This window comes from Oratosquilla oratoria, chromosome 35, assembly GCF_046742065.1.
Source record: "Oratosquilla oratoria isolate Oo_2021 chromosome 35, ASM4674206v1, whole genome shotgun sequence".
NCBI lineage: Eukaryota > Metazoa > Arthropoda > Malacostraca > Stomatopoda > Squillidae > Oratosquilla > Oratosquilla oratoria.
Genome location: NC_134811.1, coordinates 25592934 through 25620920, shown reverse-complemented (window position 1 = coordinate 25620920; position 27987 = coordinate 25592934). Strand labels below are relative to the sequence as shown.

The following is a 27987-nucleotide window of genomic DNA, read 5'->3' as shown; positions in this document are numbered from 1 at the left end:
TTTGCAATTTTGTTGAGGATGTCAATTATGAATGATATGCTGTAATTGAACCAAATATATAGGCTTGAAAGAGTTGGTTGCTTTTCCCATTATTTATAATCCAATGATGGAATAATGATATGTACTTGTAAGTGGTGGCCCTGCAAGATGGACATAGTAGAACATTGTCTCTCTGTTGCCCATCTTCAGACCTCATCAATACCCTCACCTCCATCTGGAGGTGCAGCACTGAAGGGCTGATACTTGGTCTCTGGACTAATTATCTGTTAAATTCAACTGTATTCTCTCCATCTAATCACATGTAGAGAAGTGAGAAAGGTAATTGCTTCCCTCCTGCTGCTGCTTTAAACTAGTGATGCAGTCCCACACTAATATGTAACACTAACAGTAGTTCTAAGTTTTTCCAAGAGATGTATGTGGGAAGGCCCAAGGACCATCTTAGCCACATTGAGACTGAGTTTCCAGTCAATTAAACTTGAAGCAACAGCTAATATTACTATTATTATCATTATCATCATCAAACTGGTGGAGGGGGGCAGGGGAGGTGGGGGAGTAGGGGAAGATTGTATGTGGATGATATTTTGATGCAACCCAAAGGGATTTCTCCCCATCTTCTCTATTTTCTGCATGAGGGGATGGAGAGGGGGGTTGCTGATTTAGTGAAGTGGCCTTGCTATGGATGTGCTGTGTCTTGCTGAATTGCTTCTGACCTGGGCAGTGGGCAGGAGATGGATAATTCTTCATCCACAAGGAACTAAGATTAGGGAGAAATAAATGGGTGATGGATGAAAGTGAATTGGTGGGGGTGGATGTGTGCCATGGCTAGCTTATCTCCCTTATGAAGGGAAGAAGCTCTTGGTATGTAGATAGATAGTTTTAATGTTCAAGTCCTTTCAACAGAATGGCATATATTCACCTAGTTGTAATATACGGGAGGGGAGCGATGCTTGTGGTGACCCATCTTTGTATCTCTCCGCATCAAGTTTTATCTTAAAATCTTGTATAGTGTTTGCACATACTGTTTTGTTGTCTAATTTGTTCCATGTATTTATCGCTCTGTGTGGGAAACTGGTCCTTTTCAAGTTTTTTTCTATAACTTATCTTTTTTCAGTTTTTTTCCGTGTCCTCTCGTTTTACCGTTGTCCCACACTAACAGGTCGTTCCTGTCTAAAACTTCCATTCCTTTCATTATTCTGTAGATAGTCAGCAAATCTCCTCTTTCTCTTCTTTGTTCCAGAGTTGGTAGGTTCAATTTGGATAGTCTTTGCTCATATGTTAGTTTGGCGAGAGTTGGTGCTAGTTTGGTTGTAATCTTTCTAATTTCTTAATATTCTTTTTGGTACTGGGTGTCCAAAGTGATGCTGCGTACTCAAGTTTTGGTCTTATTAGTGTAGTTAGTATTTTCTTTATCATTTCTTCATCCATATAATCAAATATGATAACTTTTATTTGGTGTCATATGATTTTATTAAGGTGCATAGAGTATCGAGAGAAAAAAGAGAGTATTTTTACAAAATGAAATCAACAAAGTATGTCATTGTTACTGAAAGAGCTTGTGTCACTAAAATACATGGTTCAGTTCTATTTGTAATTTGACATTTTTATATTTTTCAGTTGTGGGCACACATATCACATTGAATGTGGGGGGCAAGGTCCACAATGTTTTATCTGTGAAGGTGGAACAGATGTCCAGCCTGGAAGTGATTCCACTGATCCAGAAGGAAGTAAAGAAAATGAACAAGATAAGGTTAGTATGTTCCTTGAGTTTCTTAAACTGGTAAAGTTTAATGTCTTTATGGTAACATTTATATGGATTTTATTCTGGATAATTCTGGATATTTATATTGAGCCAAGGGGTGGACCTCCAGCTGAAATTTGTTTCAGTAATGGGGATCTCAGTCAGAATATATAATTGAATGATTTCTGAAATTTGCTAGAACAAAATCTGTAAAGTGTACAGTCCTGTTGATTTTTTTCTTAATGTCAGGTTTTAAACATCAAAATATATGTAGGAAGTGTAAGTTGGCATGAATTTAATTCTTACATTTAGCATAAAAATGCTACCTTATAAAATTGATAAACTTGTAAGAATAACTTCTCATATAATTGAGTTTCATAATACAATTTAGAATATGAAAGTACAGTACATAGTTGTTTAGGGTATCTTGCATCCACTTCAAATTTAGTTAAGGTGTAGATGAATTATACTGAGCTTTAAATTGAAAAATAAGGTAAATAATATACTATATACATAATTCAATGTGTACTTGGACTTGGCCACCCCATTACAAGGGTGAAGGGCAATAAGTATGTATATATGTTTGTTTTGGACCACATTATTTAGGGGAGTGGAATTGAAGTACAAGATTTTTAGAGTAGAACTCATTATTACACATTTTATTGAAAACTGAAAAGACAGATTGGGTCATGTATTCATATATATATATATATATATATATATATATATATATATATATATATATATATATAATTTTTTTTTGTCATAAATATATATATATATATATATATATATATATATATATATATATATATATATATATATATATATATATTTTTTTTGTCCAGTTTACAGTGGAGATAATGTCACTTTGTCAAAATTTCTTTTTACAAATATCTAATTCAGGTTCTTGTTCATGGACATTTTTTTTGGATTCCATAGATGGTATCTTGGTTTAAATGTGTGAATTTTTTTTTACAAGTATATTTTGTGCCACATATATGAAGATAATTTAGGGGAATCTTAACTCGTGGTCTGTAAGGATTATTTTTCCCAGTAAAAGGAATCCATGTTAGAGTCATGCTAATTTTTTTCTGGTGTTATTACTTAAATTATCTTCAGAACAGTTATATACATTTGATGAGTGTATTACTCATGATTTGTTGGGATCAACCCCATAACTGAGTGAAATTGTATTTTGTGATCTTAAACAGTCTATAGATTAACATTATATTGAAGGGTAACTTGAGTATGAGGGAACTCCAGTAGTTCAAGTGTAACTAATGACTCGTAATCCTTTTTATCTGCATTATCACGTGTAACATTAAAGTACCCAAACTGATCTCGGACCTGTGAAAAAGGTTTATTTCATCACAGAGTTGGGTTGGGAAAATATGTTTCCATAATAAGTGTAGGGTTGACAGTGAAAAATTGCAGGAAGGGAAGCTGCCCACTTTTAGGGAGACCAAGATAATTTTTCAGGAAAGGTCAACACCATTATTAGATAAGAAGAATTCTCAGCAAGATTAATTCAGACATCCACTGATAACCTTTCATCTAGGGAATCTTCCCTTTTGGATGGGGAACTCTAATATGACCCATGAACAGCTACAGATAAAGTTTCAGTGACCAGGTTCCAGAAAATTGCCACAGAAGTTCATGTTCACGCATAATCTTTCAGGAAGAAGCTGCTGCATCCTCCCCCGTCGTACTGCCATCATTAAAAAACTCGCCCAGCGCTGCCAGTCAGGATGAATTTGACCCCCTTTCTCATCAGTTCGCATTGAGACTGGCACCTCCTTCAATCACAATAGATTTGGATGACGTATGAACTGTGATATAAAATACTACTACTGATTACCAATGTCTGTGAGAAATGGGAATAATTGACATGCAGAGCAAATATCTCAACATTCCACTGAGATTGCTAAGACCAATGAAGTAACTAATGATCTTCAAATATAAAGTATTGATCAAGATTTGTAATTTAATTATAGACATATTGCTTCTAAGATGTGGAACAAATCTATTATAAATGTGTATATTTGAATTACTATTTCTTCTTCCCTTTGAATTGGGTTGATTTTCACGTGTTCAGATTTTCACGTTTTGTAAATGAAGAGATATCAGATTTTGGGGTCAATAGATTATGACCTGTACAGCATGATGCTGATACAACAGGTGATAGATATCCATTAAAAATAGTTAAGTGTTAGTGAGACTGTCAATAGCACTGTGTAAATAAATGCTTTACAAAATATATTTTGAAATACTGTTGGCCATTTGACACAAATTTTCAAGTTTGAATCTAATTACAGAGTACATTTTGTGCATTTGTATTTTAGGCATCTAGCACCACAGTTGGATGAGTATTGGTTCTCAGATGAAGTTTAAATGTGTAAATGAAAGGAAAAAATGACAAATTGTACTCTTTAATTTGTAGATAAATGGCTCCACAAGGTCATCACTTTACATAAATTTGCATCAATCAAAAATTGTAAATATATTTACCAGTGTGTGTGTGTGCGTACATGCATGTGTATGTGTGTGTGTGTGTGAAAGAGAGAGAGAGAAAGAGCTATGTATATATGGATGAATTTTTTCGTAAGCAGCATCTCAATACACGAGGGGAGTTGCCATTACAACCCATCGTTAATGGATTGATCTGACTTTTTTTTTCCCAGTTATCTATTACCTTTTTAAGTTTGGGGATGAAATGAGTGGGAGTGGGGTTTTGCCTTTTGACTTAGGTTACCTCCCTTGTAAGTGGGAAAATGCCCTTGTTATATGTATGTATCAATTATATGCAAAGTAAGGTGGTTAGACATGGGAGGAGTCCTCATGTATTTGACTCCCATTATTTTGTCCCTTTCAAGGAGCCATGGGTCTCCTTATATGAGTGACCTGGGGTAGTGGATTGAATGATATATTGTCCTTTTCACACTTTCCTTCTTAAAGCATGTGGAAATTGCATCTTGTTTCTTCCTGAGCAGTACTGTGAGTTTATCTGTGGTACCTCTCATTGTACAGGTTGTCACCTTAATCTATGCATTCTCCTTCAGCTGTCACCCATGGACATTTTTGTTCACTTGATATTCTGACCACTAGCTCTTATGGCTTTATTCACCCAGTTCATCCACATTTTCCCTAATCTACCTCTTGCTCTCACTTCTGGCACCACTAATTAATATATTCTCCAAGGATATATACTTCCATCCATTCTTACAACATGACCAAGGCTTGGGACCAGCAATGGGTACCTGCATGTGGTAGCCAAACATTTGATAAATTGTTGTCTTTAATTATTCTTTTCAGAAGACCTAACTTCTTATTGGTGAGGAGGTCTAAACCCCACTAGATAGATTAGTACCTTTTTTACTTCTCACTTCCAGTCTCTCCTTAACAACAATACAAGTGTGAGAGCCAGCAGATTACCCCTTTGGATTTTGCACTAAATGCTCATACATTGCAAAACTATCTATATCTATCTATATACAAAGGGCCTCTTCCACCTTATAAGGGTGGTAGCCACCCATCCCATTCCCATTCACCACTGATTTCAATCTTACTCATCTGCCTCACCCACAGTCCTTCAAATGCTAGTCATCATATATTTTCTCAGGCTATGCCTCATCAATGGTGCTTTCCACAGTACCTTAGTGACGAAGTCTGTATGCAGAAAGTAGATACCCCAATTTAGACATCCATTGCTTTGATATTATAAGAATATCACTTGCACATCAAGAGCAAATACAGCATCCTATTTCCTGCAGTTCTTTTGGCCTTGCAGTCCTTTTAAGGTTTTGATAGAAGTCTACACTGTACCCACCAGTTTGGCATAAGAATGGCAGATTTGCTAACCAAACTAGAAATAATTAGTAACCTATATTCACAACACCTTCCCAGGCCCACAGGTTGTGAATACCCCCTGCTTTGCTTTGACTACACTTGAAAGTTGAAATACCCTGGCTGAAGTGACAAGTGTCCACCAAAAGAAAAGAAATATGATTAAAAAAAAAAAAAAAAATAAATAGATAAATAAAAGGAAATAGTATATAGTACTTCCTGTTCACATACTCATAATTTCATGTACGGTAATTGAAAAAAAAAAATAGTATATTGTACTTCCTGTTCACATACAATTTCATGTAATTATAGGCAATTGAAATATAAATTGAATCATAGGAGGACTTGCAAGCAAGCTCCTTGAATGGATAAAGGACTTCCTGAAAGACCAGCACATGAGAACAGTAGAGAAAGACGAAATGTCAGGTTGGAGAGAGGTGACAAGCAGAGTTCCACAAGGGTTAGGTTTGGCACCTGTAATAATTTTAGTATACTGTACTTAAATTACATGATGGAAGGTACAACAACCCACACTAATATGTTTGTAGATAAAGATCATAAGAAGAGTAAAGATTTAGACAGAATGTATATTCAAATGTAAAAGATTAAAATTAATGCCAAAAAATGTTAACAATATGTGTAGTCAAATGTAAAAAACATTAAATCAATGCCAAAAAATGTAAAGTAATGGAGATGGATAAAAGCTCAAGAAGATCAATGAACTATTCATTATGAAAAGATTCACAAAATCAAAAGAAGAAAAATATTTGGAAGCTTAGTTCATGTATACCTAGTCACCTGACACATGTCAGCAGAATCTTGGGTAAAAACAGACTTTCAGTGAATTCAAAACAAGATATGATGGAGAAAAACAAAAATTGTCCCATGAGTTTAGCTTCTTTCCTGTATATTGCAATTAGATAAATGGTCATTTCAGGCAATTATAAGTTACCCATACCTCTTGAAAGTTTAAAAGTTGATGGAATTTTCAACTAATAGTTGGTCAAAATATGGAGTTTGTCTCAGGTTTGTAAATCACTGATAGATAATTGCATCTGCACCACCATAAGTGTAGCTGTAAAGCCCTGTCCACACGGAGCATTTTGATATTCGATGTATTGAAGCGATGAGTTGAAAAACGTGACTTTCAATTCGTCGCAGCATCATGAAAGCAGTCATGGGGTATACTGATTTCGAATCGCTGCGCAGTGTGTCAATGACAGTTGAAGGGAGAGGACGGATGCGCTCTGCTTCGCTCTTCTAGTTTCATACAATGGCACAAGCAACTTCCACAAAGCCGTTCGAGTCGACGAAGACTATTATATTACATTTCATTAAGCTACTAAAGCAGTACCCAGCCATTTGGAATATCAAGTGCAAAGAATATAAGATGAGAAATATAAAAAGTACAAGCATCGAAAGCTGACTTATATTCTTTAACAAAATGTAATGTGCGGAATGAAGACATTACCAAAAAACTTCATACACTGAAAACACAGTTTCACGGGAAAATGACTGCCATCAATGCATCAAAGAAGTCTGGTGCTGGCACGAAAAATATATACAATCCAAAGCTGTGGTGGTTTAATGATTTCATGAGTAGAGCGTCGGCAGACATCCCCCTCCCGTGAAAGCCAAATGATGACTGAGATCTGGTTGCTCGCGCAAGGTATTCGCAGTGATGCAGCCCGTCCGGACGCTAGTGTCAAGTTTTCAACTCGACGACTGCATCAAGTCGCTGATGCGTGATGCTCCATGTGGACGGGGCTTAACTCTACCCACTTCATACTGGCCTTCAACATTACTGATCTCAGGTATCTCATAGACCCATATTCTTAACTTTTACAACATGAAAAAGGATAGATATGGTACCTGACTGCAACCTGATCTTCAGTGGGGATGAGGGAAGGAGGTTGTAGTCAAATAGATTGATAGACTTAAAGCTACAAAATCCCCAGGTCTGGACAAAATTTTTCTGAGTACTAAAAAGACCACAAATTTGAAATCTGTGAACAGGTAATGGAAGTATTTAGAAAGTCATTTGACAATGGATTCATTCCTATATCTTGGGGCAGTCAGTCATTGCTCCTGCTTTTATAAAGGTGATAAATCTTCTGTGCACTACTACAGGTCAGTTTTATGGTGGTTATAGGTATAAATCCTGAAATCATTAATAGCGAATAGTATCGGGAATCACGTCACAAAGCATAATTTGATTGGTGACTCACAACATGGGTTCACCAAGAGTAGATTGTGTAATTAATCTTTTTTCATTTTACACTAATGTTTACAAGGCAGCTGATAACAATGATAGTTACTGTGACTTTAGCAAAGCAATCAATCAAAGCCAATGGCATGAGAGGAAAAGTAAACGGATTAGAACATGGATTAGTGACAGAAAACAGTGGATCACCATTAATAGTATGAAATCCAAATGAGGTAGTTTTACTGGTGGAGTTATTCAAGGCTCGGTTTTGAGTCCCGTACTGTTAATTATGTATATAGATTATTTGGATATTGGGATTAATAGTGATGGTAGTAAGTTTGTGGATGGCAATAAAATAGGGAGCCATATTAGGTTGGGGGAATATGCTGGGATACTGTAGGAAGATCTTAACAAATTGTTTGCATGGTTGGTGAAATAGCAAACAGACTTCAATATCTCAAAGTGCATTGTGCTAAAAATAGGATTATTTAACCCAGCCAGCAGGTATAGCTTAGATGATGTCATATTAGAGAAAACAATGTAAAAAGGACTTAGGAGTGTTAGTGTGTCCTGACCGTAAATCCAGGAAACTGCATTAGTGCCAGGAATAGGGCTAACAGGACATTTGGATTTATTGCTAGGATGGGAACAAACTGGAGAGCAGGTGTTATTATTAAACTATCTGGCAATGGACTCATCCTTGACTATGCAGTATAGTTTTGGTCTCTGTCCTATAGAATGGATATTAATTCACGAGAATCAGTACAGAGGAGAATGACCAAAATGATACAAGGGCTTAGAAATTTAACTATGAAGACAGGCCTAGGTATTTTAACATACACTCTTCTAGAAAGGCATAGTGTTGGGTGATCTAATAGAGGTATTCAAATGAGTCAAGGGCTGTAACAAGGGTGATGCAAGTAAGGTCATCATATTAAGACAGCAGGGTAGGATTTATAGTATTGGGTTTAAATTGGACAAATTGAGGTTTAAGAATGAAATAGGCAAGAACTGGTTTACCATTAGACTGATTAAAGAATGGAATAGACATAGTAACCATATAGTGAGAGCTGTAGCTATTGGTTGTTTCAATAGAATATTAGATAACATTATAGATAGGGATGATAGGTGGTAACAGACATGGAACTGCCTAGTGTAGGCCTTACTGTCTCTTACAGTCTCCTTCATTTTTTGATTTTATGTTCTTCCAACTGTTTACTATTGCAAAGGAAGCATATAATGAAACATGGTTACGACGATTTGCGCGATTATTAATCGGTAGATTATGTGTACAGGGGGGGGGGGCACGCCATGTGCCTAAGAAGTCTAGAGAGTAATTGCAGGCGTATGCGAAGACGCTGCCGCACCTAGTACACGTATGAGAAGGGGCCTTGTTGGCCGTATGAAAGGGTTTTTGTATGGGGAACGTCACTGTTGGCCAGGGCACGCCACTACACTATTGTACCATACACTATGCTAGTACCCTATACCAACTACATTATGATACACCTCCCTCCCCCTCCCCCTGCGATCGAAGGATTATCGCGAGGGGTACGTCTATTCGCGAGCCGGGAAGTAGTATCAGAACTTCCAGATGACTCTGGTAGCCGTCGTGTCCTGGCTGCAGGGCACGATGTCGGACCAACCTGAGAGCCTGTCCGCTAAAACCAGGAATGGCTTTTCTGCGACGTGAAAGGCGTCGGCAGACACGGACTTGAAGGGCCGGGTGGGGTGGTCGTCGCACATAGGGGCTCTTGCTGCTGGCCAGGGCGCAGCACTTGGCATAGCTCGCAGTCCTCCACCATGCTCTTGATGTCGAGGTCGATGCCGGGCCAGAAGACGGTTTGCATAGCCCGTCGCTTGGTGGCTTCCGCACTGCGGTGGCTGTCGTGGAGACGGGCCAGTGTGCGCTTCCGTAGGGCGGCGGGGAAGACGATACGCTGGCCGTATAGTACCAGTTCCCCGTCAGCGGAGAGGGCGTCCCGGAGCCTCCAGTACGGGAGGACGGAGCTAGGTAGGGTGAGGCGGTTGGACGGGAATCCGGAGGACACGCGGGTAAGCAGGTGACCGTAGGCGGGGTCCATCCGTGCCCCAGCTCGGAGTTCCTGGAGCATCCTGTCGGCGTCGGGCGACGGATCGTCCCCGCGAGTGCCGGCGTTGCCGGTGACGACGCTCCTGACGTGCGCGGCGTCCTTGTCAGCGTAGGGCTGAAGACCGGAGCTCGTGAAGACGAAGAACGAGAATCTCTCCTGAAGCCGCTGTAGGCGGGGGTTCTCGGCGGTGTCCAGGGTGTAGGAGTTGCGGATGGAGATGAGCGGACGATGATCCGTCATCAATGTGAAGTGGGACAGTCCAAACAGATATAGTTTGCATTTGGATGCAACCCAGGTGACCGCAAGCATCTCCAGTTCAATGGTGGCGTATCGGGTTTCGGCGTCCGGCAGGAACCGTGAGCCACACTGGACAAGACGTAAGTGCCCCTGACCGTGGTCTTGGAGGAGGGCATACCTGATGCCAGGTGAACGAGCGCTTAGGGCTCATTAGAGGCAGTTGGTCACTACCTCCTGCAGTGACATATTGCAGCGAGGGAGCTGAGGCGTTGTAAGAGTTCCTCGGCTGGGTGGGCGTGACATGCGTGGGCCAGCTGGGCTCCGTGCACGGGTTGCGGCCGCGGCAGGTAGTGCTTGGTCGGGTGGCTCCGTGTCCACGAAGGCGCGTCACACTGTCGCACGACATTTCACGGTCCGGCATGCACGCTGTTGCACGGCACTGCACTCACGGTCCAGCATGTACACTCGCCTATTCGTCTAGTTCCGTCAGCTCTCCGTTCACGTGCGCGCCACCAATTCGCGTATCGTCCCATATTTCACTGTTGCAAGTTGCAAGCAGCAAGCAATTACAAGCAATCCTACTCACTGCCATGTTTGCTATTGCAAGGGGAACATATAGTGAAACATGGGTACGACGATTTGCGCGTTTATTAACCAGTAAGTTATGCGTACGGGGTGTGGGGGGGGGGCACGTCATGTGCCTAAGAAGTCTAGAGATTAATTGCCGGCGTGGACGAAGACGCTGCCACGCCTGGTACACATATGAAAAGGGGCCTTGTTGGCCATATGAAAGGGCTTTTGTATGGGGAGATCACTGTTGGTTAGGGCATGCCACTACACTCTTGCACCATACACTATGCCATACCATCCCGTTGTTCTCCAAATATTCATATCACTGCCAGCAATCTTTATTATTGTGTAACCCTACAATAACTTTTACAGACATTATGTAATAGCTCCCATTTCTACCCATTATATTTGATGGCATGTGAGACCCCAAAATTGGTTCAAGAAATAGAGAAGTTGTGGTATCTGGAAAACTCTCCATCCAGATGTGTAGACTACCGAGCTCTATGATACTGCAATATCATTTACTCAGACATCATCATCATCATCATCATTATTATTATTATTATTATTGTTATTATTATTATTAGTAAGGGTACTTTAAATTAACAAAGATATATACTATAGACACCAAAGGTGGGTATTCTGAGATGAAGATCTGTAGAGTACAAACTTAAAGGTTAATTAGTAACTGGTTGTGAGCTCTCATTGTCTGTCGTGTCTGCCACATATATTATTTTTACATGGAAATGTCTTGCACTTTTTGAAAGGAACTTCAAATTAAGATGATAATTGTAAGCTATTGCCATTTGGTGTTTCTCAGAATAAGGGCATATTAATATGAGTATTATCATGGCAATAACAACATTAGAAAGTATTAATACATGGTTATAGCAGTAGGGGCTTTTACCTTCAATATGGCTACAGGAGAAGAGCACTTAATTTCACTATTGGGTGCAAATTTAAAATGGTAAATTATGCTATGGAATATGGTAAAAAAAAAAATGGCAGGAAGATCTTCTGGCACCACCCCAACAAAAACCATAAGAAAAAAGGAAGTTCCAATTGTATGTTATGTTCATGCCCTGTTCTGTAGTAGTGTACCTATATATGTTAATAATATTTGATACTTTTCAATAAATACACTAACATTTTCTCAATATTCAGAGCTGGAGTGGGTGGTTGGGTTTTACATGCCATCAGTTATAGTACTTCACAGTGCACGCTGTGCCTCTACCTTTGTGTTTATCCACCCTCATGGCTCCATCCAAGCATATATTAAACAATTTCAGATATAAAACTTTAGAATTAAAAGAAATGCAAAAGGCAGAATTATCCTCTTGGATTGAGAAGTGTTGTAAGCTAGGCTCATCATACATTTCTATATTTGATAATTTAGAGCTTGTAGCACTTCTTCAAATACTCAACCTTTTTCTCTTCCTATCTTTAATTTGTCACTCTTTCTCTTCCTTATCCCATCATTCATGCCTCATGATACTGTCTTACATTCAGAAGCTTTTTACAGTATTCCTTACATTCATTCACATCTTCCAGTGCTATTGGAACTCTACCTATCAGTTGTTAAGATGTTCTCTACAAATCTCTCCCTCCCTTTCTCTCTCTCTTTCTTTCTTGCATGGAAGGTGCACTTACTTAGACTGGTTCTGACCTACACTGAAAATCAGCTTGTGATGTTGCATAGAAATGGAACTCTGTCGTAACTTGAGGACCCTTGTAAATGATGAGAGCTGTGCTTGTAGGACCCTTCTCTTTTTCTCTGTCTATCATATCCAGTTTTAAATTTCTTAGTGGTTTGAGAAAGAGATGGCTCTATTGCAGTGTTTAGATAGTTGAAGGAAGTGGACAAAATTTACAGAGATTTCTTGGTTTGGGATGAGAGGGTATTGCAGTCATAGGAACAAATTTGAAAAGCCTACATGTTTGATAGATGTGAAGAAATACAGTTTTCCATGCTGATGCATCAGTTGGAATAGCCTAGATTCCATAACCTAAGGTGGAACCATAGACAATTTGAAACCTAGGTATTTTAATGGAGAATAAGAGTTAGGTCAGTATATGCAAAGATCCTTTTCTGTATGTTACCATTCAGTGACTACAGGTAAATACAGTAGCATCTCTCCTGGTCCACATGTTCTCAAAACTTGTCTTTGTCCATTAACTTCCATGACCTCCTGATTATCTTGTTTACTGTGGCTTTTGGCTTGAACCTTATTTGTAATGGACATGCACCATCCTTTTTACAATGACTTAACCCAAACACATATTCAATTAGGTCCTTCATGTTTGGATCATTCCCCATAATTGTGGGAGTAACATTTTGCCTCTCTTGTTACTATCATTCCATCCATAAAATAATGTGAACCTCTTTCCAGCCTGCATCTATGATATATTTATGTTTGTGTATGTGCATGTGTGTGTGTGCGTGTGTGTCTGTATGTATGCACATGTACTTGTCTGAATATTTATGAAGAAAGTAAAGGTTCTTCATATCACCTATAAATGAAAAAAGTTAATTTTTGACAGATGGTTGAATTTCTATCAAAGTTTCAATGAACATACATCTATCTCTTCAGATATTACAGACATAAAAGAGAATGCATAATGGTTTTATTCAGTGATTTCTGGCAGTTCAATACTTATGTGTACAGAAGGTTAAATTCCCCTTCCTGAATATTAATGAGTATAAAAAATTGAATATATGCATAAATATATATATAATAAACGTACTGCACATTATGCTTATGAACATAATAGACAATTTAGAAAGTTTTGTACAAAAATATTGTTCTGGATTAAGGGTTAGAAGGCTATCATTATATTGCAGTTGGATAGAAGGAGAACCTGCACTGTATTGCAACACTACATTGTATTGCTGGGTTCTTTAAGTTGGGAATGGAGGTGCTTCACTCATTAGTTCATATGTCTACTTGCCAAAATATACCATATATATATATATATATATTTTTCATGTTCTTTGTTTGATAAACTACATATTAATCATGGAGTTATTTATTGTCAGTTTATTTTTTGTATTGTATAGAAATATATCTTATACCATTGTGATTATTAAAGGTTACTGATATATAACATAATAATGTAGAAGAGCTGGTAACTTTCTTACATCAGTTTCACTAATTTTTTTGCTATGTATCTCTTCAAGTAGTCAGTTATATGCAAGAATGTGAGGCATGTTGTACATAGATTGATTACACATGCACACACACACACACACTCATACACGCAACACACAATGCACAAAGACCCTGGGCATTTCGGGTTCGAATCCTGCCCAGGGCTGAAATAATTTCAGTATTGCTGCGCTGTTAGTCGTTACTCCAACTCTCATGGGTGGGGAGTTTGGGGTGTGTGTGTGTGCATGTAAGGTCACAGCATTACCCATAGATCAGTCATTTATGAGCTCTGAGCTCTCTTCCGGGAGGAAAATAGCTGTCATTCACGAGTCCAACATGTGATCCAAGATCATGATGAATCACACACACACACACACACACACCGGTGGTGTGGTTGGTAGAGTTTCCGACTGTCACTATGGCGGTCTGGGTTCAAATCCTGCCCAGGGCTGAAATAATTTCAGTATTGCTGCGCTTTGAGTTGTTACTCCCACTCTCGTGGGTGGGGAGTTGGGGGTGTGTGTGCATGTAAGGTCACAGCATTACCCATAGATCGGTCATATGAGCTCTGAGCTCCCTTCTGGGAGGGAAATAGCTGTCGGTCACGAGACCAACATGTGATCCAAAGACCAAAGACCATGGTGAATACATACTAAAAGAATGTATAGATGAACTAATGGACAAAATATATAAGATATTAGATTGCTCACTCAAAGAAGGAAAGGTACCACAAGACTGGAAAAATGCTAATATTGTGCCAATATATAAAGGGGGGACAAGGAAGACCCAACTAACTAGAGACCAGTCTCCCTTACAAGTACAATAGCTAAAATTTGTGAAAAAGTCATCAAAAGTAGATAGACTAAACATCTGGAGGAGAACAATATACTAAGTCTGAAACAATTCAGTTTTAGACAAGGAAGATCATGTGCCACAAATTTGATCTGTTTCTATTCAAGGTTAATTGATATAATGCAAGAAAGGGATGGATGGGCAGACTGTGCTTTTCTGGACTTATAAAAGGTGTTTGATAAAGTATCACACAACAAATTATTAAGAAAACTTGAAACAACAGGAGGTATACACAGAAAATGATTTAAATGGATGGAAGATTTCTTATGTGGGAGGAAAATGAGAGTGGTGGTCAGAGACCAAAACTCTACTTGGGAAGAAATGATAAATGGAGTCCCACAGGGTTCGATATTGGCTCCAATAATGTTTGCTATATATGTAAATGACATTGATAAAGGTATAGAATGTTACATGAACTTCTTTGCAGACGATGCAAAACTACTAAAGAAAGTAAGTACAGAAAAATATTGTGAATTGCTACAGAGAGACCTGGATTAGTTCTGGGAATGGAGTCAAAAGTGGAAAGTGAACTTCAACATTAAGAAATGAAGTATAATGGAATTTGGAAAAAGTGAAAAAAGAATTTCAGGACAATAAAAAATCAGTGCAAAGGAAGTAAAGAAAGTTGGTTCCAAAAAGGATCTAGGAGTAATTGTCACCAAAGACATGTCCCCTGACATGCATATAAACAAAATAGTTGGAGAAACCTACAATTTACTAAGATCAATAAAGGCAGCTTTTGATTACTTGGATAAGGTAATGGTAAAGAAAATACTAGTCACACTGATAAGACCAAGATTGGAGTATGCTGGAACACTATGGACACCTAGTACAAAAAAGAATATAAGGAAAATAGAAAGAATCCAAAGAGCAACGACAAAAATGGCCCCAATACTTTCAAAATTGACATACGAGCAAATATTGTCTGAATTGGAACTACCAACCCTAGAACAAAGAAGAGAAAGAGACCTAATGGCCATTTACAGAATCATGAAAGCCATCGAAGTCCTTGACACAGAAGACTTATTAAAGTGGCATAGAAGAAAAACAAGTGGATATGAAAAGAAACTCACTAAGGATAGTTATAGAAAAGATCTGAAAAAAAAAAAGTTTTCCACACAGAGTGATGGATGTCTGGAACAAATTGGACAAATCAATAGTGTGTGCAAACACCATACAAGAATTTAAAAACAAACTAGATGTTGTGAGATACAAAGACGGGTCACCACAAGCATAGCTCCCCTTCCTGTATAATACAATTAGGTAAATACACAGTGCAGTGGCAGAATTCCTGGCCGCCACTACGGCAGTCTGGGTTCGAATCCCACCCAGGACTGAAATAATTTCAATATTGCTGCGCTGCAAGTCATTACTCCAACTCTCATGGGTGGGGAGTTGGGAGTGTGTGTGCATATAAGGTCACAACATTACCCAAAGATCGGTCATATATAAGCTCTGAGCTCTCTTCTGGGAGGGAAATAGCTGTTGATCATGAGTCCAACATGTGATACAAGACCATGGGGAATCACACACACACACACATGAGCCAATGGCGTGGTTGGTAGAATTCCTGCCGGCCACTACGGTGGTCCGATTTCGAATCCCACCCAGCGCTGAAATAATTTCAATATTGCTGCAAGTCGTTACTCCAATTCTTGTGGAGTGTTGGGAGGTGTGCGCGTGTAAGGTCACAGCATTGCCCATAGGAGGAGGGGAAGCAACGCTGTTCAGGGTCACAGTAGAGGCAAAACATTGCTGGTACCAACTTTGTGAGAGAGTCAGGGAAGGAAAAAAACAGTGGTTTTTCATCCTTAACGTCGCTCATGACAGGAAACAAAAGATAAGAATTAATTTTAGTTTGTTTACATTACAAAATGTTGTCATTATTGTTGCTGTATTTACACTAATAATGATGTAGTTTCATCGAGGAATTTGATCAATATAGTGCTACGGACGAATTAGAAGAAACAGGTTTCAGGTTGGGTGCAATTCTTCCAGGATGGTAATATATATATATATATATATATATATATATATATATATATATATATATATATATATATATATATATATATATATATATATATATATATATATATATATAATAATAATAATAAGAGAATCTCTTGTCAAATATGTAGTTGGTAATGGGTCAGTCAAGGGTCCAACACATGATCCAAGGCCGTGGTGAATCTGACTTAGCTAAATATAATTGATTTGAAGCTAAGCATGATAATTGGCGAGTAATAAACAGGACCCCACAAGTTTACAAGTTGTTCGAGAAAAAAAAAAGAGTGAAGAACGAAAAGGATGTTGGTGTGATTATCAGTAATGGCCATAAAACATACTAAACAGAGTATTTCTGCTTCAGAGAAAGCTATTAGGAAACTGGGATTGGTGCCTCAATCTTCTGCTTCATAAGTTCAACTATCAACTGATTATATGGATCACTGGTCTGCTCATTCTTGGAATAAGCTGTTTCCACGTGACGATCAAATCTCACTGTAGACATAGAATGGATGGTGACGATCCACACATCTCATACTAAATATAGAGAACAAAGCATACGAGAACTGCTTAAAACCTTTGAATACGAACATTTGAGGTTTGAAATGAAATGGGTAGCATCAAATTTAAAATATTTGCACAATACTAAGTGGACAAGAAATAAAGGCTTCGAGTTCCCTGGATGTAGATTTAACCTGCGAGTAGGTAGGAAAAAAAATGCCAGCCGTGTTGTCAGTGAATCAGTCGTCAGCTTCCACAAGAGGGAGTTGAATGTAGGTGCAGCTCGAAATGTGAGAATTCACTTGGATAAACGATTAAGGAAAATGTTGTATTATTTTCCTGTGAACAAGCTTTATCATTGTAACTCAATGTAACTGTTGAGAGTAATTCTTTTCTTGTGTATTACAAGTACGTAAATAAAGTCAATGATACACACAATGAGAACTTGAGTAAATAAATCGCGCGCGCGCACACACGACTCGATGGCATGATTGACAGGATTCGATGGCGCAGTTGGTAGAGCTCCCGGAGGTCCGGGTTCGAATCCGGCCAAGGGCTGAAATAATTTCAGTGTCGCTGTGCTGCGAGTTGTTACTCCAACTTTCGTGGACGGGGAGTTGGGGTGTGTGTGCGTGTAAGGTCACAGCATTACCCATAGATCGGTCATATATGAGCTCTCTTCCGGGAGGAATATAGCTGTCGATCACGAGTCCAAGTGATCCAAGTCTATGGTAAATCACGCGCGCGCGCGCACACACACACACGCATATGCACACAGCCGCACGCACAAGTGCACACAGACACAAACACAAGCACGCGCACGCACATTTACACAGCCACGCACACTTACACATGCACGTGGCGGGACACTACGAGCATAGCTCCCCTTCCCGCAAAATACAACTAGGTAAATACAACTAGGTAGGTAAATACACACACGCACGCAAGCACACATAAACGCACGCAAACACAATTTTGAAAATGTGTATTGACAAATGCGAAGAACTAAAATTGTTCTTTAGATGTATTACTGGTAAGTTGAGACACGGAAGGAGTCACTAATTTGAAAGTCCATGGGAGATGCAAACAGAGCTCAATGAGATAGTGCATACTCGTAAAAGTTTCTAGTCTGTATTTATCTAGGAAAGAGTCTTTGAAGAGGTGGTTGGAATGTCTAGAAGGTGGAATGAAAGAAATACAAAATATCCTAGAGATAACGGATCTGAGAAAAGCCGCGTGACGGGATCTCAAACAGAATACTGAAAGAATGTCGAAAACAATTGAGGAAACAAGATTCATAAGCCGATGGTGTGTTCATTGGAAGAAGGGAGATTCTGAGAGTTCTAAAAGTCACGCTTCGGCACTTCATATTCTAACATTCACACAACATAACAATACAGTTTGATTTATGTGTTTGTGGTTGGATGCCACTGGACTGTGGATCTCCTGCAAGAGAAAACGGAGACAAAAGATCGATTGATTCGGTCCTCTGGAATTGTTCTGACCTCACGTTTTTTGTACAAGTTTGTAAATGACGCACTCTATTCGTATAAAGGCCTCGCTTTGTTTATTCACTCATCTATGTCATCATTGTGTTTGTGTCTTGGACCGTTGGGTTATTTATGACACCAATAAGTACAGTAGTTTTAATCAACTTAAGAAATTCTTGGCCCAAAAGAAGTTGACTGATGTTTTTCGCCATTTTGTTTGTCTCCATTTTATGACAAAAAATACAGTTATTTTAATCAAATTAAGAAACTCTTGATCCAAAAGAAGATGACGTATGTATGCCTGTATATCATAATTTATTTTTGGGGTGTTAGTGTGTAGATGTGTTAAGAAAAAAGTGTATACATGTCATTTGTACATTCTTACCTGCAGAAGGATTGATGACCGCAGAAGTAAGTCAGCATCATTTCTCTTTGATCTCCCTCTTGTATGAGACATTCCTCGTCGTCTGATGTGACACACTGCTCCACAGTTCTGTTCAGGAGGAGACCAAGAATCAAGTCACGTACAGGTAAGTAAATTTATGAACAAAAGACCAACAATCGTCGAAGACGGCAGACCCGTCAATATGGTCGAGTATTTTGTATATATTTTCCTCCTTGGGGCCGGTCCCAGGAATAGACTGTTTTATTCCATTGAGGGACCAAAGAGAGGTGGGTTGGGGGAATCTCTATCAGCCGAGATTTTTTTTCTGTCTCGAGTCAAAAGCTCAGCAAATAATGTCTTCCTGATTATGAGTATGATATATGAAGCATCTTGCCGTGTCACAAGTGGACTATGCGTTTATGAGTCTGCCAAGTTGCATTTCTTCTCACAAACTCTGCGTTAATTCGTCTTCTTAAACGTATTTTCTAAGCCTCAGAAGCTTTATGATTCGAGGACCTCGAAATTTCGTTTAAGAAAAAAAAAAAAAGTGGGAGCGGGGGTTATACTGTATGTGCACTCTTCTGCGTAGATCAAGAGCGTGTAACTAAACTCTTGATCACAGTAGTGACTTTTTTTGACGATTTTTCATTTTGGTTAACTGAGTTGTGTACGCGTCCATTTTGCCCTTTATTCTTTGTACATGCCCATACCATCTCGACACAGTCGTGTTCGTCGTCTTTCCTATTTATATATTTTTCTGTGTAACTTATTATATTCGTGTTGCATATAGGTAGTTTCAGATTGCTTTTTAATTTGTACGGTGTGGAAGTAGAGTGTCTGAATATTGGGAGATGTGAAGAGGCGGCTGGACTTGATTACACACATTGGAAGTTTTGCTGTCACATCTCGTTTTCTGTTTGTAAAATTATATTCTTTTAAGGAAACGGAGAATGAAAACAAAACAAAACAGAAAAAACACCCAACTCTACACGGCCCTATGATTAAAACACATATATGTTAATTTCTGTCATTCTCCAATCACTTCTGGTCAGCCATGAAAAAAATCATAATCGAATTCAAGACTAGATATGATATAAACAGAGAAGAACAGACATGATCCTACGAGTGTGGCCCCTTTCCTGTACATTGCAATTAGGTAAATTTAATCAGGAGCGCACATGCGCGCGCGCACACACACACACACACACACACACACACACACATACACACGTTCACACACACACGGACATACATGCATACACACCAGAATCATGTATTGCTGAAAATGCACACATGATCAGAATCGCCCATCAGACCAGACCACATTACCTATTGATCCAGGCGGCGGAAGGCGGGGAGGAAGTCCTCCCTCGGGCAGCCAGGCGGTTAAGTCGCTCCTCACTTCGTCGGTAGTAGAAGGACGAGATGAACCGTTCGATGGGGTCCCTGACGACGTTGACGTAGATCGGGGGCGGCAGTTCGAGCCTGGAGGGCGAAAGAAGAGGAGGGAGTTGGAGGGTTATTGCTTTTCGTGTGAAGGGTGAGGGGTGGGGAGGAGGAGGAGGAGTGGTGGTGGTTGGTCGTGGGGGAAGGAGCTGGCCGGCCGTTCTAACGTTGCTTCAGTGAAACTAATTATTATGATATTACAGCATCGGTTAGTCCTTTCACCGATGTTTACGCCTAATATACGTGTTGTAACTGCCGCCAGGTGAATTTATTCAGCCAAAAGGAACCACCCACCCCTTTGCGCAGCGAGAGGGTCAGAATGTTGAAAAAAAAATAGAGCAAAGCGTTTAAATTTGGACAGTCGGGGCAAATGACAGTCAGTGGTGGTCTGGTGGGTGGGGTGGGGTGGTGTGGGGGGCTGGTCAGGAACATTGAAACTAAGCAGGCGAGACTTGTCTGGTAACCGCGTGGTGAATTCGGCGTCTGTTCGAATCCTGGCCGCGGCGCAGAGGTTAGGAAGGGCTTCATCCACTGAGTAATAGCCCCCGACCGCTGCTGACCTAGGATCTGAGGTGACCTGGTGACATCACTGTGTGTGTGTGATACATCAGCTTCCTCCAGGTATCGTCACTGCAAGAGTGGCATCATACCGCGGACACCGTCTCCTGCGTTCATGTGTGAACAGTTCCGGACAACCGGCAAGATTGAGGTCTGAGCCAAGGTCTAAATATACAGGTCTGACCGTTTGAATTATTGTGCGCAGCTTCTGACGTCATTAGGCTGGGTCCGTTTTCTCTTTGTGAAACACTGAAGAAAACTGTGAAACGCCAAGGAAGACAGGAACTATAATATTTTATATATTATATATATATATATTATATATATATATTATATATTCATATATATAGACAGGAACTATAATATTTTATATATATTTATATATATATTTTATATAATATTTGTCAGTATATAACTAATTGCGTGGAGCGGTGCGAGCGAATGTAACAACATTCCCGAACGACGCGCCAGCTTCAACTGACAGCTATAGGGCCCGCGAACCCCACTTTGAGCAGCCAGGTGACGTTCACGGGCCCGCTGCGCCAACTCCCTCGAAATTCGGTCGGAAGTGGTTAGACCTTATATTCTTAGATCTTGGTCTGAGCGGGGTACCACCAACCCCGTAAACCACGAAAAGGAAAGGGAAAAAAAAAAAAAAATGCGAGGCCTGTGGTGCCACAATAGCACTTTGACGGTATTCAGTTACGGGAAACACTTCCTTGGCATTTTGCAGGGAAACATGTATTAAAATTGTTTTAAGTCGCCCGTGAATTTTTTTTTTAAGTCGCATATGAAAAATAGCTATAAAGAACAGAAAACTAAATTATCTCTGTCTAGTGGACATACCGTGGAGGGAAACATCTTCCGTCATTAGAAGAAAGAAGAGGGAGAGGTGAAAAGACTGAGCAGATTCGACAGGGAAGGTCTCTTTTTGGTGGAAAAAATTGTCATGGAAGGAATAACGAAAAATAATAATAATTAGACAAGATACCGGAAGGATATTAAGATACATAGTTTCCCATACAGATACACAAACTTTTATTGTAACCTAAAAAAATTGTCGAATGGAGAAAGATAAAAAATTTAAAGCCCTGTTTGGCGGATGGACATGCTTGAATAACCAAAAGAGGAAATTGTCAAATTTGACTGATGGAGCCACAGAGACGACAATCTACGAGAGTAGTCCGCTTCCTGGTTAATGCAACTTGTTGAATACAATTAGGTAAACAACCCACTCCCCACCCCTCCAAGCACACAATAGCTAGGTATGATAATTATCATACTTAATTAGCTGTGTGTGTGATTCACCATAGTCTTGGATCACATGTTGGACTCGTGATTGACAGCTATTTCTTTCCCAAAAGAGATCTCAGGGCTAATATATAACTAGTCAATGGGTAATGCTGTGACTTTTACACGCACACACACGCTCAACTCCCCGCCCACGAGAGTCGGAGTAACGACTCGCAACGCAGTGATACTGAAATTATTTCAGCCCTGGGGGGGGATTCGAATCCGGGCCGCCGTAGTGACGGCCAGGAACTCTAATCACTGCGCCATCGAGTGTGTATGCGTTTGTGAATTTGTGAATTTGTGTATTCATAAATGGAGAATAAAAGACAGGATTCCTCGAACGTTACTCTTTTCCTTTATGCTACAAATAAGTAAATACACGCAAACGCACAAGCACGGACGCACACACACACACTGCAGTGGTAGCGTTCGCGGCAGCCATTACGGCGATCCGAGTTCGATTCCCGCCCAGGGCTGAAATAATCTCAGTATTGCTGCACTGCGAGTCGTTACTCCAACTCACGTGGGCGGGGAGTTGGGTGTGTGTGTGTGCATGTAAGGTCACGGCATTACCCATAGATTGGTCATATGTATGAGCTCTAAGTTCTTTTTCGGGAGGGAAATAACTGTCGATCACGAGTCCAACACGTGATCCAAGATCACGGTGAATCGCACACACATATACACACACTGCGAGGATACAAAGAGAAGCCACCACATTGGTTCCCGGCCTAGCTGATAAAACACGTTAAAAGACTACAACATGCAGCGGACCCGTCTTCATGGAAAGAAGGAAGAGATAGAGTTGACTTGATAGTCCAGATCATTGAGTGACTGACAAAGAAGAGTCTCTCTGTGGTGTGGAACAGAAGATAGTCACGAGGTCATGGGAACAAACTGAAATAATATTACATTAATGTCTAACGGGTGTCAAGACACCCAGTTTTCTAAATCGATACATCAACTCCTATACTAGTTTAAAACGAATGAAGGAGGCTGCAAAAGACCATAAGGCCTACACTGGGCAGTTTCATACCCATTACCACTTATCATCCCTATCTATAGTTATCTAATCTTCTCTATAAAACAACCAATAATTTCAACGTTCATTACTTGGTTACTAAGTCTATTCCACTCGTTAATCACTCCGTTAGTAAACCAGTTCTTGCCTATTTCCTTCTTAAACCTAAATTCGTCAAATTTAAATCCATTACTACGAGTCCTGCCCTGCTGTCTTAACATGATGGCTTCGCCTGCATCACCCTTGTTAGAGCTCTTGTTCCATTTGAATACCTCTATTAGATCACCCGCACTCTGCGTCTTTCCAGAGAATGTAAGTTAAGGTGCCTAAGCCGGTCTTCACATGATGAATTTCTAAGTCCTTGTATCATTTTGGTCATTCTCCTCTGTACTGATTATAGTGAATTAATATTCATTCTATAGGGTGGAGACCAAAACTGTACCTCATAGACAAGCATGGGTCTAACAATCGCCAGGCAAGAGTTTAATGGTTACCTCTGCACTTTCATTTGTAGCTGTCCTAGCAATAAATCCTAAGTCCATTTTAGCCCTATTCCTGAATTTATGGTCTGGACTCACAAACACTCCTAACTCCATTTTACATTGTTATCTCTAAAATGGCGTTATCTAAGCTATATACCTATTAGCTGGGTAGTGTAATCCTACATATAACACAATGTACTTTGAGATATTGAAGTCCATTTGCCATTTCTACGACCATGTAAACAGATTATTAAGATCCTCCCACAGGCAGTATAGCCCAAGCGAAAACTCCAAGCGAATTAAAGAGCAGGTATGATAGTTGGGGAAAAAGAAACGGTACCCCAAGCGTTTAGTCCGCTTCCTGTATATTACAAGGACACATCCACACACACACACACACACACACACACACACACACACACACACACACACACACACACACACACACACACACACACACACACACACACACACACACACACACACACACACACACACACACACACACACACACACATATATACTGTATATATATATATATATATATATATATATATATATATATATATATACAATACATACATATACACACATGTATATTCATGCTAATAAGAAAATAATTAGGAGGGAAAGGAATGAGGCGAGGAGCAAGGATTGATGTATGAGAGAGGGGAATGTTTGTGTTGGCGTGACCGTGACGGCCACCTTAACAGGGGAATTAGGGGAAGGGGAACGGGAAGGGGAGGACGGAAGGAAAGTAGGGAGGAAGGGTCATAGGTCGGTCGGGTGATGAAAAATGAACCCGAGGGGGCGTGTCGTCGTCGTCGTCGTCGTCGTCGTCATCATCATCATCATCATCGCTGTCATTGTCATTGTCTTGTGGTCGAACACATTATCACCAACATTGTTGTCACCACCACCACCATAATTGTCTTCGTCAACTCCACCAATATTTACAGATACTTGTTTTATTTTGGCTAATGCCAGGCGATTTTATTAGCTATGTGGTATCCCACTGGTCGCATTGGGCTTGCCCAAATTCTCATAATTGATTGTTGTTAAAAAATCAGAAATGCATTTGTTTTGTTGATGATCTCCGTTTGTTTTCAGTGATATTTATTCATTCATTTCTGTTTATTCATATATTTATTGATTTAGCTATTTATTTACTCATTTATCTATTTATGTATTTTGTCATTTACTGTAGAAAATTGCAAAAATGAACGAATGATTTTCTTGCAAAATAGGTTCGTAATTATATACATATATATATACATATATATATATATATATATATATATATATATCTATATCTATATATATATATATATATATATATATATATTCATGAAGGAGATTCTGTTTCAAGCATATTCTGTTGAAAACGACAGAAAATTCATTAGAAATTAATTTCTCTCTTAAGCTTTCTAGCTTTCGGAAAGTAGATTTCTGAGGAAAAGAGAGGGGAAGAGGCAAATTTCCAATTGACATTGGGAACTTATATCAACACAGAAGTCTATGTGTATAACAAAGACTTCTGTGTTAATATAATTTCCCAATGTCATTGTTCTATTTGTGTACACTCTGAAGAAGTCCTAGTTGGACGAAACGTCAGAAATAAAACTTCAACGGATTCTTGGCGTTTAAACTCACCACCCTACCACTCATTCTGTCTTCACACCTCAATATATATATATATATATATATATATATATATATATATATATATATATATATATATATATATTTGACCTTACAAGATTGCCTTCATTCGTGTTGCTTGTCATATCAGTCGGTTTGTAATCACCATATTTCACTGAATAATAGTTTCCCACCATCGGTACCTGGTAGGTTTATCGTGTGGATGTGCGTTCGTTTCGCGTAGATTGTTATATTCCCAATGGATAATTTTAAATTTGTTCACCAATTAATTTTCGCCTAGTTAAAACGAATGAACAATGGGGAGAATTTGAATTTAGGACTTAACTCGGTGAGACGATTCACTGCTTTTATATATTTATTTATACATCTAATTATTTATTTACTTTATTTTTTATTTTTTGAGTAGGGGAAGGTCCATCAATATAAACCCAAATTTCTCACAAGTATAACTAACCTCCCCTTCCTTCTTCATCAGAATATAATCGCAAAATGTCAGTAGCATAATCTGTGAATAAGGTCAACATAACCGAAAATATTGAAGATGCTGGGCTGGGTTAGTTGACAGACTTACTGTTGGGAAAATAGTCTTGTACGCATCGTTATTTAACATGAATTGTTATTAATGTTTAATATAATTAAAAAAAATACAACAGTGATAAATTTGGTAGATGAACAAAAATTGCGTTTGTTCACTTGGGAGCAGTTACTACACGATAATTTTCTGCTCTAGAGAGTGTCGAGTGTACATAGAGGGGTTAGCAACGACGACTCTGAGGATGACGGGTTGGGGTAGAGTGAATAATGATACAAAGGGGGAGAGGGAGGGCTGGAGGGAGAGAGTGGGTGAAGGAGGGAGGGAGGGGGATTTCAGAGACGAAGAGATGGGGTAATGGAGGGTTAGAAGGAAAGAAAGGAAACGAATAAGTCACGAGGATGGATTGTCGGCGTGGTATTACAAAATATCATCATTATCATCACCAGCAGCAGCATTATGACATCATATTATTATCGTTATTATTATTATTATTATTATCATTACTATGAATATTATGATTGTTATTATTACTATAAATACTAAAATTACTAAAATTATTATTATTATTATTATTATTATTATTATTATTATTACTACTACTAATGGTGACTATCTGTGACCATTAAAGAAACACCATAGATGAAATATCAAGTAAACAACAAAAGTTATTTATGTATACTCAAAACTATACAAGATGGCGAAACTTTATACCGCGACTATACGCGTTCCGTATTATGTATTTCATTCTGTCTAGCGGCATCTTTCCTTGGCTTGGGGTGACTTTGGTGACACCACTACGGACCACCACTCTCACAATTTTATTTCTATGGCTGACAATTAATCTTCAGTAACAAAATAATAGTAATGATAATAATAGAAATAATATATTACTTAATTTTTTTTCTGTCCATCCGTTTTGTTACCCTTTTTAGATCTTTCCTTTCCCAGCTCTACAATTCCATCATCGCTGCGATATTGTCAACAAAAATAGGAACGCTGAGTATTTTAGACCAAAAATAGTATGGTCAAATGTCTTCGGGCAGATTATTATAATGACCAGTGGTGAGCACCCCCATGTCATTGCTTTAGTTTGATAAAATCACCTAGCGGCAGTTAGAATAAAAAATATGCCGAAAATGCAGCGAGATGACTGTGGAAAGGGCTTACAATGAATTTATAAATATACACATATATAATTTGAGGGTGTAATGAATGCATGATATCCATTTTTATCTTCAGTATTATTTCTCTGTGCTGCATCAACTAAAATTTGGAAACAGCGCTCCGATTTTTTTTTTTTATTCGATTGTTGTCGTATTCGTATGACGTCATGTCGTTTAGATAGACCGACGAGTCCGTCCCAAAGGCCAGACGGCATCGGTCAAGTTGAACTCGTGTGATGATTAAATTATTCATTTATTTTTTCCCTTGGCAGGGGCACATTCTTCGACACGAGATACCGCACCTAAAAACAATTAAATCGCCTGGCGTCAGCCAAAACAGAATCTGAAAAGGCCGTCAACGAACTTAAAATTTTAAAATGGGGAAAGGTATAGCCATTAGTTAGAACAAAAATAATGATGACAAAGTTAGTGATGGTAGTGTTGTGATGGTTGATGAAAAACTTAACTCAAAGATTTTTTTTACATTGATTCTTAACTAATTTGCATCATTAGTAGGACTTACGCTGAGAAATTGGTGTAGTAGAGGTGCCTGTCGTAGCTAATGTGTTGCGAGCCGCTAAGAAGGGAATTCGCCAGGTGAAGTTGTTCTTTCTGGGAGAGCTGCCGTTCGTCGAACACGTTGGACGAGACGTGCTGGTAGTCCAGTTGACGGGCCAGCCTGGCGCCAGAAATAGAAAACAGAACGTGGTTACCAATTGGTAAAGGTGACTCCCCGTTTCACCAAATTATTTG

General features: G+C 39.1%; 2 protein-coding genes across 7 annotated transcripts in view; one reads left to right on the top strand and one right to left on the bottom strand.

Moving 5' to 3' along the window:
• Vps8 (vacuolar protein sorting 8) overlaps window positions 1–5769 on the top strand; it is a 94213-nt gene extending 88444 nt beyond the window's left edge. Inside the window, exons 23-24 of the mRNA XM_076174111.1 lie at window positions 1615–1747; window positions 3420–5769. Of these exons, the coding sequence (XP_076030226.1) occupies window positions 1615–1747; window positions 3420–3569 (283 nt within the window). The 3' untranslated portion in view covers window positions 3570–5769. The remainder of the gene's footprint in view (window positions 1–1614; window positions 1748–3419) is intronic.
• LOC143018606 (uronyl 2-sulfotransferase homolog pip-like) overlaps window positions 1–27987 on the bottom strand; it is a 163845-nt gene that overhangs the window by 5963 nt on the left and 129895 nt on the right. For all 6 annotated transcript variants that reach the window (XM_076174112.1, XM_076174113.1, XM_076174117.1 and 3 more), the window contains exons 5-7: window positions 27758–27913; window positions 20404–20559; window positions 19075–19182 (exon numbers count right to left, since the gene is read on the bottom strand). In XM_076174112.1, coding sequence (XP_076030227.1) covers window positions 19075–19182; window positions 20404–20559; window positions 27758–27913 — 420 coding nt within the window. The remainder of the gene's footprint in view (window positions 1–19074; window positions 19183–20403; window positions 20560–27757; window positions 27914–27987) is intronic.